Source organism: Nelumbo lutea, chromosome 1, assembly GCF_056320005.1.
Source record: "Nelumbo lutea isolate HS-2025 chromosome 1, American lotus-T2T, whole genome shotgun sequence".
NCBI lineage: Eukaryota > Viridiplantae > Streptophyta > Magnoliopsida > Proteales > Nelumbonaceae > Nelumbo > Nelumbo lutea.
In genome coordinates this window covers 154,980,423-154,996,577 of record NC_142684.1, presented here as the reverse complement: position 1 = coordinate 154,996,577, position 16,155 = coordinate 154,980,423, and the positions used below count along the sequence as shown (strand labels likewise).

Below are 16,155 nucleotides of genomic sequence, written 5' to 3'. Positions count from 1 at the left end.
CCTATTACCGGTGTAATTTGTGGTTTTTCTAAAGCACTAGCACTACAAACAATCACCATATATATCATCTAAAATAGATGTTTTTTTTCCTCCTTAAGGTTTCTGTGTTTTCCTAATAAAGTCTCATCTAAAATAGTTTCAAGGACCAGATGAAGTTTCTTAACTAAATGTCTTAATCATGTATTTTGATGCAATGTTTAGAATATCTACAATCTTTTTTTTTGGGAAAATTCCTGATTAGTACCCTATACTTTAGGCATAGTGTCATTTTGGTCCCTAAGCTTTCAAAATGTGTCAATCTAGTACCTGTCGTTAATCAGCTGTTAATCAATCTTTAAGTGATATTTTAAAAAGACACAAATGCCCTTCAAGTATCATCTAATTTTCTTTATCAACCATCCAAACGTTGGCAAAAAATTAACAGTCCCAAATCCTTGTCTCTTCTCATCAAGAAAGTTGGGGTTTGTAATTTTTTTGTCAACGTTCTTGAAATGAAAAGTCAAGGATTTGGGATTGTTAATTTTTTGTCAATGCTTAGATGGTTGATAAAGAAAATTAGATGACAATTGAAGGGCATTTGTGTCTTTTTAAAATGCCACTTAAAGATTGGTTAACAACTAATTAACGTCAGGTACTAGATTGATGCATTTTGAAAGTTCAAGTACTAAATTGTCGCATTTTAATGTTTGGGGACCAAAATGGCACTAGGCCCAAAATACATGGTACTAATCGGGTATTTTCCCCTTTGTTTTGGTAAAAAATAACAGGAGCCACCCAACAGGGGGTAGCTCAGCCCCTAACATCTGCTCTACAAATAGAAAGCAATTCAATAGGAATGTTAAAAGAGCAAAAATGCAAGGTGGTGTCATGGGAGAGGAGAGCTTCTTGAGCAGCCCAGGCCGCAGCTTGGTTGGCTTTACGAAACTCATGATGATAAGAAATCCTAAATTCCAGAAACTCGCTCAGCTTGCAACATTCATCAATGATGATCTTCAATCTCCAAGGGGTTTCGGACTTCCTGTTTAGACAAGAAATGATAAAAAGAGAATCACCCTCAATAGTAGTAACAAGGGAGTTAGCAAAGTTTAATGCCATTTTGTGGGCTTCTCAGGCCGCCTAGGCTTTTGCGAGATTAATGGTGGTGATTCCCATAAGATAAGCCTTAACTTCGAGCACCTCACCATAGAAGTTTCTGGCCACGCAGGCAATAGCACAAGAACCATCTCTGATTCGAGAGGCATCGAAATTTATCTTGATCCCCTCCCTTTAGGTGGTATCCACCCAATTTGTCTCCAAGTAAATGTTTTATCTTGCTTGCTGGCAGTCAACAATATTTTGATGGTTGATATTTGGATAGGATAAGTTCTAGCTAGCAGCCATCCAAACTTGATTTGCATAAAGCGCAACTCTTGAAAACATGATTTGTATCTTCCTCTTTCCCACAAAAGCCATCAATGGGAAAACCTTTCTTAAGAAGAAGGGCTTTTGTGGAGAGACGACCACAAAAGAGAAACAAGAAAGTTTTAATTTTTGGGCGTAACAAGAGCCCCTAGATTTTGCTTAGCATCATGTTTGGCTCTCTTAAAACTCTTGCGGTAAGACTAGCCTCATTATATGTCGACCTAACCGTAAACTTTCCTTTAGGCTCTGTTTGGTTAGTGCAAAGATTTTAGGTGGGATGGAAAAAGATGGGATGGGATGGGAAAGTGTAAAAATTCATATTTCCTTGGTTTTATATGGGAAAATAATGGGAAAAATACTATTCATCATCTCTTACCTTCGGACAGTGCTGTTGGAGATGATGAATAATGCTTCTCCCAGTCTTCCACTACCTGCCACACTGCCACATCGTTGTACGCGATTACATTTCCGTGCAGTAGAAATGTGCACGCCCGCAAATCCCCCGAAAGCATCTCCCCAGCAGAAGCAACCGTTGGGTTCAATTCGCGGATGACAGTTCACTGCTATTTGGAATGTGGTTGCCTTGGAAGGAGGGTTACTATCAGCTTCAGTATCGCTGGTTAATCTCAGCTTGAGTGTTCAATATCGTTGGATTTCAGCTGGTTAATCTCAGCTTTAGTATCGCTAGACCTGTTAATCTCAGCTTCAGCCTCGACTGGTTATTATCACTCTGGATTTCAGCTTCAGCATCGCTTCTCTGCTGAAATGAAAGATTCTCACTTCAAGGGGTGTTGGCAGAGAACGTCACCTGGCGACTGTCTTCAAAGAAGGGGAGGTAGCAGATCGCCGATGGTTTTGGTGTGACCCCTCCAGCTCCTGCTTCTGGGTTCGAATGCCACTGTCACCGAACCAGCTCCTCTTCTGTATCTTTCACACAAACCGTTCCTCACTCCCTCATCTTTCTCAAAATTTTCCACTGGGATGGTAAGGTTTTGGTGCAACCCCAAATCTATGATTTTGCGATCTGACATCCCACATATTTCTCATCCCATCCCTCTTTTTCCCTCAAAATAAAGAGAAAAAAGAGAATATTTTTAGAAATATTCCCTTTTTCTCATCCCCATCCCACAAACCAAACGGAGCCTTAAGATCAAACCTCCAAATCATTCCATCAACAACAGGGCTTGAGGGGAGAAGGATTGTTTTGATTTTTTGCCACACTTCCAAGGGAACTAATTCCCGAATACTACCTTCTTTCCACACCATTCTCTCAAAATCAATCAACTTAGCAGAGATTATCATTTGGGTCGATTGCTTGGTTAGTGATTTCTTTTTATCAGCCCAATTGTCTTCCCAGAAATTTACTGAATTACAAATTCCCTATCATCCAACCAATACTTTTTTTAGGAGATGTCTCGATTGGTGGACCCCTTCACACCCAAGAAATGCCTTTGGCAGTCTTGGCTTTCTAAAAAAATTCTCTTCTAAGGTACTTACTTTAGACAACTTACCCATAATTTGTTTTGATCGTTTAGAACTTTCCACCCAAGCCCGCCCCATCTCTTAGGGGTGCACACTCTCCCAATTTATTAGATGAATTGGCTTTCTGTCATATTCTTTTCCTAAATTAAGCTTCTCTACATCTTATTTATATCATTTATAGTGTTTCTTGAGATTTTGAAAAACCTCATAATGAATTGAGGCATCATGCTCGTGGAAGCATTAATCATGGTGATTCGGCCTGCAAGAGAGGGTATTTTTATTCCACCCAGTAAGCTTCTAGGTACACAAAAGTTGCATATCGAGCATTTATTTCAAAAGATACAATAACATTTTTATTTATTTTTTCAGCATAATATATTAGACAAGTAGACAAGGATGGGCATTAACATTTGAATCCATTAGAATACCCAGACTCAGTATTTATCGTGCCATATTGCCTCGATACTGATACAATACGCACAAAACAATGCGATTTGCTTTAAACCTTGTTTTAATGGATAGAATGGTCAAATAACAAAATATTCAAGTGTTTGTAATCAACCCAACTTCAGCCTCAATTGTGAAGGACCTCATAACCTCTTTAATAACTTATTCACTATAAGAAAAAGCAGTTCAGCCACTTCAATTGTTATCAATGCCCCCCTATTACCAATTGTCAAGAAGAAATCAGATATGTGTTTGTTTCCTTAAAATCCTAAAATAAATTTATTTATTTTTAAACCATTTCCTGTTGTCAAAGAATGGCATCACTTTAGATCGTCAGCTTCAGCTAAACCTATAGGCGAAATCACAATAGAGGTAATTCAATATCATGGAAGTTTTGTTTTTTAATAGGTTGTGGAACATTTTAAGGTGGCATCTGGAGTAAATTTTGGAGCTAAAAAAACTAATAGGTTGTGGAACACACCATGATAATTTGTTTTGCCAAAAAACTCAAATGCAGATTTGAATGACACCCAAAAACAAAAGGAAAAAACAAAGATAAAGAGAAGTAAACAGAGAAGACGTAAGAATTTACGTGATTTGGCTTATTGCTTATATCCATAGGCAAAAAAGGAGTATAAATCCACTATAAAATCAGGAATGGAGAAGAATACAGAGCTGAATATGAATCGGTTTGGATCCCAAATCCCAAATATACCCAGTCTCTCAACTTCTCTTACAAGACAAAGACCTAAATATACAAGAGAGAAAAACCCCAAAATGCATAACTCTTCATATTCGGTTTGGATCCTATAAGCTTAATATGAATCAGGTCTGTACTCTTGCGGGATGCTCCACCCCAGCACCCCCAATGATTTTCCTTTGAGTTTCTTCTCCACTTAATTTAGAGCGGGTTCATGAAGCAGGTCAAAATAAAGAATTCAAGACACAACCATACCAGTTTGAAAATAAATAATCTTGTAGTTGATGGAACATACGTAAATCTCGTGTTTTCAACCACACCAATGGCATTTTGGCTTACGTTTTGCAATATTTGATCAAATATATCTTTCACCTAAATTGTTTATACACCTTAAAAGTTAAACCGGCTATAGAACGCACATACCATAATCTACAAAATTCTACTTTGGAGTGTGTAGTAGTTAAGAACATGTGATTCTAATCACACCATAATAGATTCCCGTAGTTAATTATAATTTTATTAAAAAATCTACGCTTGACTATAATTTCTAAATTATAATTCTTAAGTTTATGGGATGGGGAAAATCCAACTCTCCTATCCAACCATAAAACATGCAATTACACAACTTCTAAGTGAAATATAAATAATAACTACTTATTATTTTATTTTCAAAAATTATAAAAATAAAAATAAATAAACATTATACAACATATTCAAAAAGTAGTTATTAAAGAAGAAATTTCAATTGCTTTCTAGATATGATAAATCATCCATAGAATTATAATATATTCAGCCATTGTGATAAAATGATAAAATATAATTAGTTAATATTTATTTTTAATTCTAAAAATATAAAATAAAAAAATTATTAAAGAAGAAATTTCAATTGTTCTATGGATATTATAGATTATCCATAGAATTATAATATATTCAATCATTGTGATCAAATGGTAAAATATAATTAATTATTATTTAATTTTAATTTTAAAAATATAACAAATAAAAAATATTAAAAAAGAAATTTCAATTGCTCTATAGATATAATAGATAAATCCACATATTTAAAACATATTAAGTCTTTATAGGCATATATTTTCCCTAAATATCTTCATAAAATTTCTATAGATCTACTCAACACAAAAAATTATGATTTTGAACGTAACAAATGTAAATCAACATAGATTTAAACATTTAAGGAAAAAAAAAAAAGAAATCACAAGATATTATAAAAAATGAAAAAAAAAGCTTAATTATTTTTGTCATATTTTTTAAAAATTTAAAAAATCTTAAAAAAAAATAACAATCCATGCTTGTTTCTTGCAAATTTTTGCACATCTAGCACTCTAGGAATGAGGCTTAGAGTTTTAAAGTCATTTAAGGGTAAAAAGAGAGCTTATTTCAGCCTTTTAGGGGAAAGAAACTTGCTTCCCCCCCCCCCCCCCCCCTTTTAATTTTTTTTCCCAGTTTTTGGCCGTATCTTTTTCAATACACCCCATATACGATCTGATATGGTGGAAAAAAGATGATACCACCCATTTTCCACTATCCCATATCAGACTTTTAAATATACGATACACCCATCATTTCGAAATTTAAAACCTTGCCTATTGGACTTCAATACTCTACACCAAAATCATGCTATTTCATTAAATAATCTCAAGTAGGTTATTGATCAAATTATGTTCTATAGGCCATTTATCCACCATCAACATGTTAAATAGCATATACGTCACCTACATGCTACAATACCACAAGAATGGATCATGGACATACATTACAAAGTTCAGTAAAGTTCGTCAATTCTAATTCCATGGGAGAAAACAAAAAGGATTTCCATAGAAAATATGTGAAGGATCATGCTACAAAGTTTGATTAGTAATACACTGAAACTCACCTTATATATGGGGGAAGGTATAATGTGAAAATGAGATAATTTTCACAAGAAAACTGTAATAATTGAATACAAGAACATTGGAAATGAAAACAAAGAAGAAAAATGAAAATGAGGTACAAAGGAAAAGGAGAAGGGGCAACAAAATGGATCTGGGAATTATGAGCAACCAAAACATCTTCTTACAGAACCAAAGCATTGTTCGTAGAAACCTGATGGCACTGGTGATGGTTGAGACTCGGGCTTTTTGGAAGGAAGATGCTTAAAGAAAGCTCTTACTGCTCCTTCTACTCCATCCTCAGATTTGATAGCTTTGGCTAGTTTCATTGCCCGCTCCTTCACCTGCAATGATTGTTAATAGGTCCATAAGGTATTATCTTTTGCTTGCTGTCCATGAAAATCTAAAATGCTTTAATAAATTTAAAGGATTTGAGAACTATGGACAGTAGATCGGATACCCTTAGCTTTGAACTACCAAAACCAGTTCCCAATTCTCAAAACCTTTCTTTTGTGGGGATGCTTGCACCCATATACAAGTTTTTAGATATATTTTTTTTTCTCTGGGTGGGGTGGGGGGGCTGGGGGAGGGGAAGTTGGATTTACAGTTTTGGAACTCTCTTCATACCTTCTTGCTTTCACATGAGAAAGATTTTTCCTTTTTTCTTACTGGTAGATGAGAGATAATTATGCATCACTGATCTGATCAGTCTCTCCAAACACGGTTTATAATGGTTTTGTACATCTTTTTTGGTTTGTAGTCATTACAGGGTGGCAGTAACTTCATCTCATGGAAGCAGGCCATGACATCCATCCTTGGATTGGAAACAATGCACTTGAGAACACCCAACAAGGGAAATATATTCTACAAAATTGTTGACTATTACCTCAGAATCTAACATGAACATAATCGCATCAACCAGCCTTGGAAGTGAGAACTCATCAACCGGGATAGGGGCAGGACCTACTCCTCTAGCATGCACTTGTTCTCCCCAGAAAGGTTGGTCTCCGAAGAAAGGGACAATAGTTGTTGGACACTGGATATATGTAAAAAAATGTGTTATTAGCCAGTAGAACAAACATTGAATAGAAACCAAGACAAGAAAACATGTGATCACAGATACCGCAGCTTTAAGGCCAGCAGCTGTTGTTCCGGCACCCCCATGATGTACCTGGAAACAAAGTTGAAAATGAATGCCACTTCTAGATTAATACTGAGAGATAAGTTAGAAAAATAGAATTAAAGTATAAATGCAAACTGAAAACAATCAATGTCAGAAATAATTAATTTGAGCTGAGGCTGAAGCCTATAAATTTCTTTTAATAATGTAGTTCTAGAATGCTGAAAACATCATAAACATCACCGGAAGGATCTATGCAGCAAAGTGTTGGGCAATCAAGAAGCAACATGTCCAAAGAGAGTGTGGCAGAAATGTGTATTCCGAGATGGGTGATTGGAAAAACTAGAAAGGATAGGATAAAAAATGAAACCATTCATAGGAACTTAGGAGTAACTCCAAGTGGTGATAAAATCATACAAGTACTTTGTATTGTTTATTGATGATTGTATCATGTATACTTGGATATATTTTTCTTAGACGAAAGTCAGAAGTGTTTCCAACATTCAAGTGAGTACCCTCTACTCAGACTCAAAGGGAGACAAATTCGAAGGAGAATTTCAATATTAACAAATTTGTTAGAGTACACCTTAGCAGATGGAGTTGCAGAGTGCAAGAAGCAACAAATAATCTCTAAATCATCTACTAAAGCGAAGTATAGGGCTACGTCATCTGTATGTAGTGAGATCATTTGACTACAATCTCTCTTGACTAAATTTGGTGTTGATCTTCCTTCATCTAATCCTCTCTATGATGACAATTAGTGCAACTAAGATTGCTTCTGATCTTGTATTTCATGAGAGAACTAAAAGCTAGGGCTGTACATGGGTCGGTTCGGTTTGGTTATACATAGTTTTGTCAACTGAATCGACTATATCGGGTTGACTACTAAATCAATCAAAACCGACCCAAAGAAATAAAAACCCAACTTGCAATAAAAACTATCGGTTGGTCAGTTTGTTCGGTTTCAACCAAGACCTCCTTCCTCCTCTTTATTGATAGGACTTAAAGCCCACAACCCAAGAAATTTTATTCTTTTCTATCATTCCATATACAAATCAACTTAATTCAAAACACAGTAAAATAAGAAAAAGTAATTGAATATAATACATATAGAAAAAGAAAAAGTAATAAAATAATACATAATAGATGTAGAGTCTTATTATTGTCCTATTAGCATTTAAAACTTCAGACTTGTCGTACTATACCTGAGAGCTAGGCCGAAGACTCAGATTAGACTTCACATTTCCACCCTCTTGCATGTTATCTCATAAAAAGACTTTTGTCTTTTTTTGCTTTTTTTTTTTTTGAAAAGATTGAACTAGGACATGAAAGCATCATTCATATGGTCGGTTCGGGTCGGTTTACTTTGGTTTACAAAGTTATAACCCGCAACCAAACCGATCAGTCGGGTTATGCATTTTTCTAAACCAAAACTGACCAAATTAAGTTAAAAACCGACCACATCGGATCGAGTTGGGTCGGTCTAGTCAGTTTGGTCGGTTTTTGACACTCTGTGAACAGCCCTACTAAAAACATTGAGGTGAACTTTCATTTTATCAAATTTGTTTCTTGGTAGTTCTTCCACATATAACCTCTAACATGTAGATTACAAACATCTTCACCAAGGCTATGAATCAATCCAAACACATCTTTCTTGTTTACTAGGGGTGCAAATTGGGTGGGACGGCCCGAGTTTTAGGTCAACCTAAGCCCAACCCTAAGAATTAGGCCTAAATCTCAAGCCCAACCAAGCCCAGGCCCACACTCAAATTTGATGCACTCAGGTTGGGCTCGGGCTCAGGTTGGTCAATCAGCCCACACTAAAAATTGATATACATGTATGTGTATACATATGCATGTATGCATGCAAAATGTGTCTATATATGCATATATACATGTATATAATTGAGTTGAGCTCGGACTAAGCTTGGGCTACCTAAAGGCTAAACCCAAACCCAGCCCAAAAAATTAAAAGCTCAAACTTTTGGGTCCAAGCCCATCCCATGTAAAATTGTGGGCAGGGTCGGTCCGGGCTTGGGTTGGGCCTGCCCAAGTTGCACACTCATTGTTGACAAACTGATGCTTATGTCCTATCATTTTGAGGGGGTGTAGAGAATTTGGGAGTAAAGTATGCATGTTGATTATATTATCATAGTCTCTTGTTGAATCTTATTCATGTTCTCTTCATATTTTTTGTTGCTGCCCTACAAGGGCATTTATGTAATTGTACATAATATTATATTCAGTAATATATATTGGCCTTTTTGGGGTGGGGGTCAATTCAATCTAAACACCCTATTTAGATTGACTAGTATAGGAGTAGTCAAATTCGAATTTGAATTTGAACAAACAGATCCATATAGGCAATTGACTAGTATTAGAGTAGGAAGGATTGCAGAACATTAATTAGAATACTAGCATTTTGCTATAAAAGAATATCACTTCCACAAAATTTTCCATGCATCCACACCACCTATAGTAATCTTAAACATATTATTTGCACATGAAGATATTGTACTAAACCTTAAAATAGTTTTTGATAATTGCAAATAAATATTATAAGTTATCAGATATTTTGTATACAACAATAAAGTTTTAAAAGTTATTTCTATCATAAATGTACACATCCAATTTTCAGTAACTCAATAACTTTATATTTTTGAAAAATCAAAACAAATATACTTCTAATTCTAGCTAACCAGGTAATGCCTAGTCATTCCTAAGCAAGGCATGTCAAGACTACTAAGGACCTTGACCACACTGATCAATGGTTTAAGTAAAGACATGGAAATAGAAAGTTCTAGATTTGGCATAGATGACATGACCATGGATTCTGCAGTGTATAAATTCAAGAACTAAATAAAAGGTACAAGTAGATATCATTCTGATTCAACATATGAAAACAAAATGGTAAGACATAATGTTACTACCACTTCACATAAACCTTTCACAATGTTCTTAGGTTCCTGCTTAAATTTCTTTTGGGTCTCCTATCCATATACTGCCATGGCAGTAACTACTAGAAGTGGATGTTTCTAATGTAGAGATAATGAGGGTTAATACATAATTTTATCTTTCCTTGTACTCTAGTTTTCTTGTACCTTTTATATTGTTGTATTTATCTCATTCTTGTAAGGACAGAATTGTCCTTCACACAATAATATAAACTCTTTGTTTGGGGGCTGCCATCATTAGACACACCCTACAGTCTTGGCTCTCCCCTCCCCTCCCCCGGTTACATCTTGCAATTTGTTAACATGGTATCAAAGCATATTGCTCTCTGATCAGGCTTTGTGTTTCTTTTGATTATTTTGGGACTTTTTTTTTTTTTTTGTGTTGTTCTGTGGATTTTTGCTCCTTCCATAAGCCCTTTTACCTGTTCTCCAGTGATTATTATCCTTTGGTTTGCTGTTTACATCTATTCTTGACTGAATATGGGATCTGAAAAGAGTGGTATCATATCTGTGAGGTTTGATGGAACAAACTACCTCTCTAGAAGTTTCATTTTCAATTATTTATTGAAGGAAAAGGAATGTGGGATTATCTGGATGGCACCACAACCATCTTTGATGCTACTAATGCTAAGGGATTGATGCAATGGAAAATCAATAACACCCAGATTGTTTCCTGGATACTGAGTTCGATTACAATTGATGTGGCTATAGCTATGAGGGGTCTGAAAACTGCAAAGCAGATGTATGGCTATCTTGAGGTCTATCAACAATCCAATATGTCCAGACAATATCAAATTGAAATGGACATATTCTCATAGACATAGGGGGAGAAGAAAATCCAGGAATACTATGATGGATTTATTAATCTCGGGATAGAATATTAATTGCTTCATTTTGGAGATGTCTGTATTGGCTGTTGCGTGAAGGTTATGAAGAAACATTTTGATCAGAGGAAAATAATGCATTTTTTTATCAATAACATCAAATTTTATTAATCTGAGTAGAATGTGGTAAGTACAGAAAGTTCAAGAACAGTTAAAGTTCATGAGAGATAAAACCTCTTATCTCTCCCCCAAGAAGCCCCAATCCCCTTACAATGGTGCCCAAAACAATGAGTCTCTCTCCACCCCTCGCTTAGCTAATGTATCAGCTAAGGCATTTGCACTCCTTTAACCCACCTTGTCCTTACCTCCATATCTCTAGTTAACCACCTGAATTTCTTCCTATCATTATTATGCATCCACATTTTCATTCCCTCATCCTGTAACCAGTTAATCACCAGCTTAGAATCTCCCTCAACACTTAGCATAGAAGACCAGATTGTTCACTCAGTTCTCTCTTGATAGCAAGAGAGAACATGATTTTGACACTGTTTTTAACTACTAAACCCAAGGGGAAGAAGGATTTCTCCAAGATTCAACGTTATGAATGTAAAGAGTTTGGACATGTGGCCTCTCACTATAAGAAGAAAAATTTTTGCACATACTTCAAACAATAGGCGCATATTATCACTGAATGCCCCACTCAACCCCCTATTTAGACAATTGCAGAATAATTTGAAAGGATTCCTCCCTCCACTTCAGCTTCAAAGAGGGAATCTCCTGGCACAATAATGAAGGATAGGATACGACAACTTATGTCTTCAGCTATTTCCTCTACTTTTTTTTGCCATTGATCTGTCTGGTAAGTCTTCTACCATCTATTCCTCAGCCAATGTCCCAGCCATATGTGGATTATTGATTCAACTGCCTCAAAACATATGACTAGAGCCTCATTTGGTCAGTCACCTAAACTTACTCTTCTAATGACCAAATAATCACTGTTAGTGGCGAGTCTCTAAAAATAGCTGGTTGTGATGATTTGTTGCTCTCTATTTCACAGGCATCTCTTTTTCATCTTCCCAAAACTTACTTTATTCCTTAGTTAACAACTAATCTCATGTCCGTTGGTCAACTTGTTGATGATGGTAGCCTTGCTCTATTTTCTCATGATGGTTGTATTATACAAGACCAATGCACCAGGGAGGTGGAGGGGAAGGGGCATAGACTTGGGAGGCCATTTGCTCTCGAGTTCAAGAAGAGGAATCCATTACCAACTTCTTGTTTTCTTTCAGCTACTAATAATGTTCTGTTTTCTTATTGTAATAATGTGTGGCATTTATGGCATAGGCGTTTAGGCCACACACATGCTGAGAACTTGGATCATTTGTTTCCTTTTGGTTGTTTACCTTCTGTTGCTTCAATTTCTAAGAATATTGATAAATCTTGTATGACTTATGGTTACAAAGAGTCATATTTTTGCCTTTTTCCCACTTCTTTTGAGCATGCTACAATTTCCTTTCAAATAATACATAGTGATGCTTGGTCGTCTCCAATTATTTCAAAACTTGGTAATAGATACTTTGTATTGTTTATTGATGATTGCACTAAATATACTTTGGTTTATTTTCTCCAAAAGAAAACAAAAGTTTTTATCACTTCCAAGAATGTTCACACTATGTTAATGATTCAACATAATGTTCACACCATGTTAATGATTCAACATTAGGAAGTTGCAAACCTATATGAAGCATCATGGTATTTTGTCACAAATGTTTTGCCCAAAACCTTTCAACAAAATGGGGTTGCTAAATGCAAGAATGGACACATTAGTGTAGTGAGTTCCCTTTACTTCATTTCCATGTCCATATTACCTTTCGGGTGGAGGCAACTAGCATAGTTGTGCATCTCATCAATATTTATCCTTCTGCTTTTGATAATCTCTCTCCTTTTTATTCTCTTTTACATTGTATACCCTACTCTATGTGTCATGTTTTTGGTTGTGTTTCTTTTATGCATCTCCCTCCTCATAAGCACACTAAGCTAACTTCTCAATCAACTGTGTGCTTTCATGGGTACAACTTAGACACAAGGGTTTTCTTTATTACGATCCTAAAGTCTGACATCTTTACATATATCAAAATGTTGTCTTTCTTGAGAATTTATATTTCATTATACACATTGTTAAATTACCTTCACCACCCTTCACTGTTATGCATAGCTTTGCCTCTGTAGGTAACTCTAAGCCTCATTTACTGTCTCTTCAAGTTTACTACAGGAAGCATCTAGCTATTCCAATTTCTATATCTCTTCTTCCATCACCACTAGTGCTTTCTCCTCCTTACTCATCAAAGTTTGTTCTTTCATCAACACTTTACCTCCCTTTCTTGTTCCTTTACGCCATTCTTCCAAAATTCCCCGTCTTCCTAACCACTATAGGTTTTCTTTTCTACACGTAGTTCCTTTTCTATTGTGTTGTCCTCCATAGAGATTCCTAGATCTTACCACTAGGCTATGGTAATTAAGCATCGGAAAGATGCCATCAACATTGAGATTCAAGCTCCACTAGAAAATGATGCCTAGGAGCTTGTTCCTTTTCCAGATGCTTCCATCATTAGGAGTCATTGGGTATAATTTATTAAACTAAATTCTGATGGGAGCTTGGATAGACATAAGGCTTGACTTGTTGCCCAAGGTTATGAAGAAGAGAATGGCATTGACTACAAAGAGACATTTAAGCAAATTGCCAAGATGACTACTTCAGACTTATCCTTGCTATCATTGCTATTAAGCAATGGATTGTTTACCAAATGGACGTCAAAAATGCCTTTCTACATGGATATTTGTGTGGAACAGTTTATATAAGGCCTCCACCAAGAAATCAATGTATGGTCTCATACAAGCACATCAGGCTTGGTATGAGAGGTTCCAGACTGGTGGTAGATGTTGGTTTTCAACAAGTTCATCAGATTATTCTCTTTTCACTCTCAGCACCAGGGTTGGGGGCTCGTGGGTTAAGGGATGGGCTACCACTTTGGCCCTTTTGTGTTTCCTTCAAAAAGAAATGAGACTTACCACAGCCTTGCACCGTAAGAATAGCCAGTCATGAGGGCAGTTATCCAGAGAATATACAAATTCCTTTTCTTCTGCCACTGGGGAAAAAATCCAGGTAAACAAATATGACACTCCTACAAGCAGAGTGTAAGCTCAATAAAATATATGAAATAGTTACCAAAACAAGGTTACATAAGAAACAAAGTTAACCAAATATTGGAATAAGACTTACAGTTCCCAAGGCCACCCCACCCTTTGCCAATGATGCCTCTCTGTCCAGTTTTTTCCAGTGCCTCCACAATTATTTGTGTCATCTTCTCAGGCTCTTGAACAGGCTGTGTTGAATTCATAAAAGGTAAAATATACAATCTACAGCAGGATCATATCAATTTATAAAGGTAAAAAATAAAGAAACAATGCAGGATCAGGGAAAACATCCTAGGGGTGATATGAGGATATGGAAATTTTCAGTGTCTGCAACATCAATTAGAAAACTATAATGCATCCATATGGTTAATTTAATATACAATCATATATCCTCCTAGCATAAATGCATAATCAGTTCATGCAATGATATAAAACAGGTATGTACATGGATCTTGGCAGAATCTAGTAATATTTTAGAGAAAAGGGGTAATAGTGTCATTTACTTTTCACTTGTAGGGGCAAATATGCAATCTTCTATATTATTTGCACAAGTATATCTATACTACTATAAAAAGCACAAATGAGGCCAAAGATTTCTAGAATTTTACTTGACTAAAATACCCCTCAAATTTAGACACTTTATTTTGGGGGTAAAAATGTAATTTCAATACCACTATTCAATTCATTCAATTCCCTTTCATTAAATCCCATATTTATGGTATTAACTCCTATTGATTTCTAGAATTTTTCTTGGCTAAAATACCCTTCATTTTGAATTTGGACAATTTTCACTTTGGGGGTAAAAAATGTAATTTCAATATCCACTATTCATTTTATTCAATTCCCTCACATTAAATCCCATATTTAAGGTATTAACTCCTATTCTCTATCATTGAATACTATATTTGAAGTATTTTTGTTTTTTTTTTTATAAATTCTATTAATTAAGTCCATAAATAATGATTTTCATAATATAAAAACCTATATTTTTTAAATAAACTCAGAAATGAAACCATTTTTTTAATCCAGGTGGTGGGTAAGTAGTTCAACCATCTAGGCTAAATGGATCAATCCAAAATGCCATAATTAAATAATAGAAATTAAAAATAGATAAATATATAAAAACATATAAAACAAAGAAAATCTATAGAAAATTTTGGACACATCACTACTATTATATATCGTCATATTAAACATAAGTATGATATTTTTTTTGTAAACTAAAACTTTATTGAAAGAGAAAAAAAAGGATATATATAATAGAAATGCCCAAATGGAGTATGCAAAAGCCCAGGCCACACAAGGGCAACCCAACAAATAAATATGATAAATATGAAGTATTTATCAATGACGAAAATAGGATATAGAATTTAAAATCAAACAAAGTCGTAACCATTTTCTATTTGGGTGGTAGGTTAATGGTTCAACCATTTGGGTTAAATTGGTCAACCCATAGTTTCATGATTAAAAAACGTAAGAATAAAGAAATACAAAAATTATGAAAAAGAATAAAACAATTTTGGGTACATGTCTAATATTATATATTTGGCATATTAAAAACTAAATGTGATAAATAAAAATTGCTTTTATTAATGATAGAAGTGGAATATAAAATCTAGAAAAATTAATGTCTAATTTGTGATTTCACTAACCGGGTTAAATGGTTCAATTAGGCCACGATGTTGATAACCAAGTAAATGGTCTTTTGCAAGTAAGTGGTTTGGTTATAAATGGACTCAGAATAATTGTTAAGTGATGGATTTACCCATTTGACCAGTTGATTTGACCATAAGATAAAACCAAGTAACCAATGTTCTAAAAGTCAATTGCAATTTGCATTTCCCTCCCAATTAAACAAGTTCGCTTGTAATGTCATAAAATAAATAATGAAAATACAAAATATAAAAAATTTTAAAACATAAAAATTTTGAACATGTCTTTAATATTACATATTATATATATATATATATATATTCTTTTTATCTATGATGCCAAAAGGTATGATACCAAAAGAATTTTAACCAATCATACCCCACTACGGAATTTTAATGAATACCACTTGATTGGCAGCATATGAAGAACGAACCCAGGAGTAGCTCCAAAAGGAGAAAAATGAGAGAAGGTATTGGTTTGGTCAGTTGCA

The 16,155-nt window shown here is 35.0% G+C and overlaps 1 protein-coding gene and 1 long non-coding RNA gene across 5 annotated transcripts in view; both read right to left on the bottom strand.

The window, feature by feature from the left end:
- Nucleotides 1-628: 628 nt before the first annotated feature.
- Nucleotides 629-2,446, bottom strand: LOC148878542 (uncharacterized). Its single transcript, XR_016102742.1, has 2 exons — nucleotides 1,778-2,446; nucleotides 629-1,018 (listed from the first exon to the last, which is right to left on the bottom strand). It is a non-coding gene; the product is annotated as an uncharacterized LOC148878542 (long non-coding RNA).
- Nucleotides 2,447-5,841: 3,395 nt separating this feature from the next.
- SGT (UDP-Glycosyltransferase superfamily protein) overlaps nucleotides 5,842-16,155 on the bottom strand; it is a 104,055-nt gene continuing 93,741 nt past the window's right edge. For 2 of the 4 annotated variants that reach the window (XM_088956390.1, XM_088956391.1), the window contains exons 10-14: nucleotides 14,098-14,200; nucleotides 13,887-13,996; nucleotides 7,043-7,090; nucleotides 6,806-6,955; nucleotides 5,842-6,263 (exon numbers count right to left, since the gene is read on the bottom strand). In XM_088956390.1, the coding sequence (XP_088812516.1) occupies nucleotides 6,081-6,263; nucleotides 6,806-6,955; nucleotides 7,043-7,090; nucleotides 13,887-13,996; nucleotides 14,098-14,200 (594 nt within the window). In that variant the 3' untranslated portion in view covers nucleotides 5,842-6,080. The remainder of the gene's footprint in view (nucleotides 6,264-6,805; nucleotides 6,956-7,042; nucleotides 7,091-13,886; nucleotides 13,997-14,097; nucleotides 14,201-16,155) is intronic. The other 2 variants (XM_088956392.1, XM_088956393.1) reach the window with 1 other exon arrangement.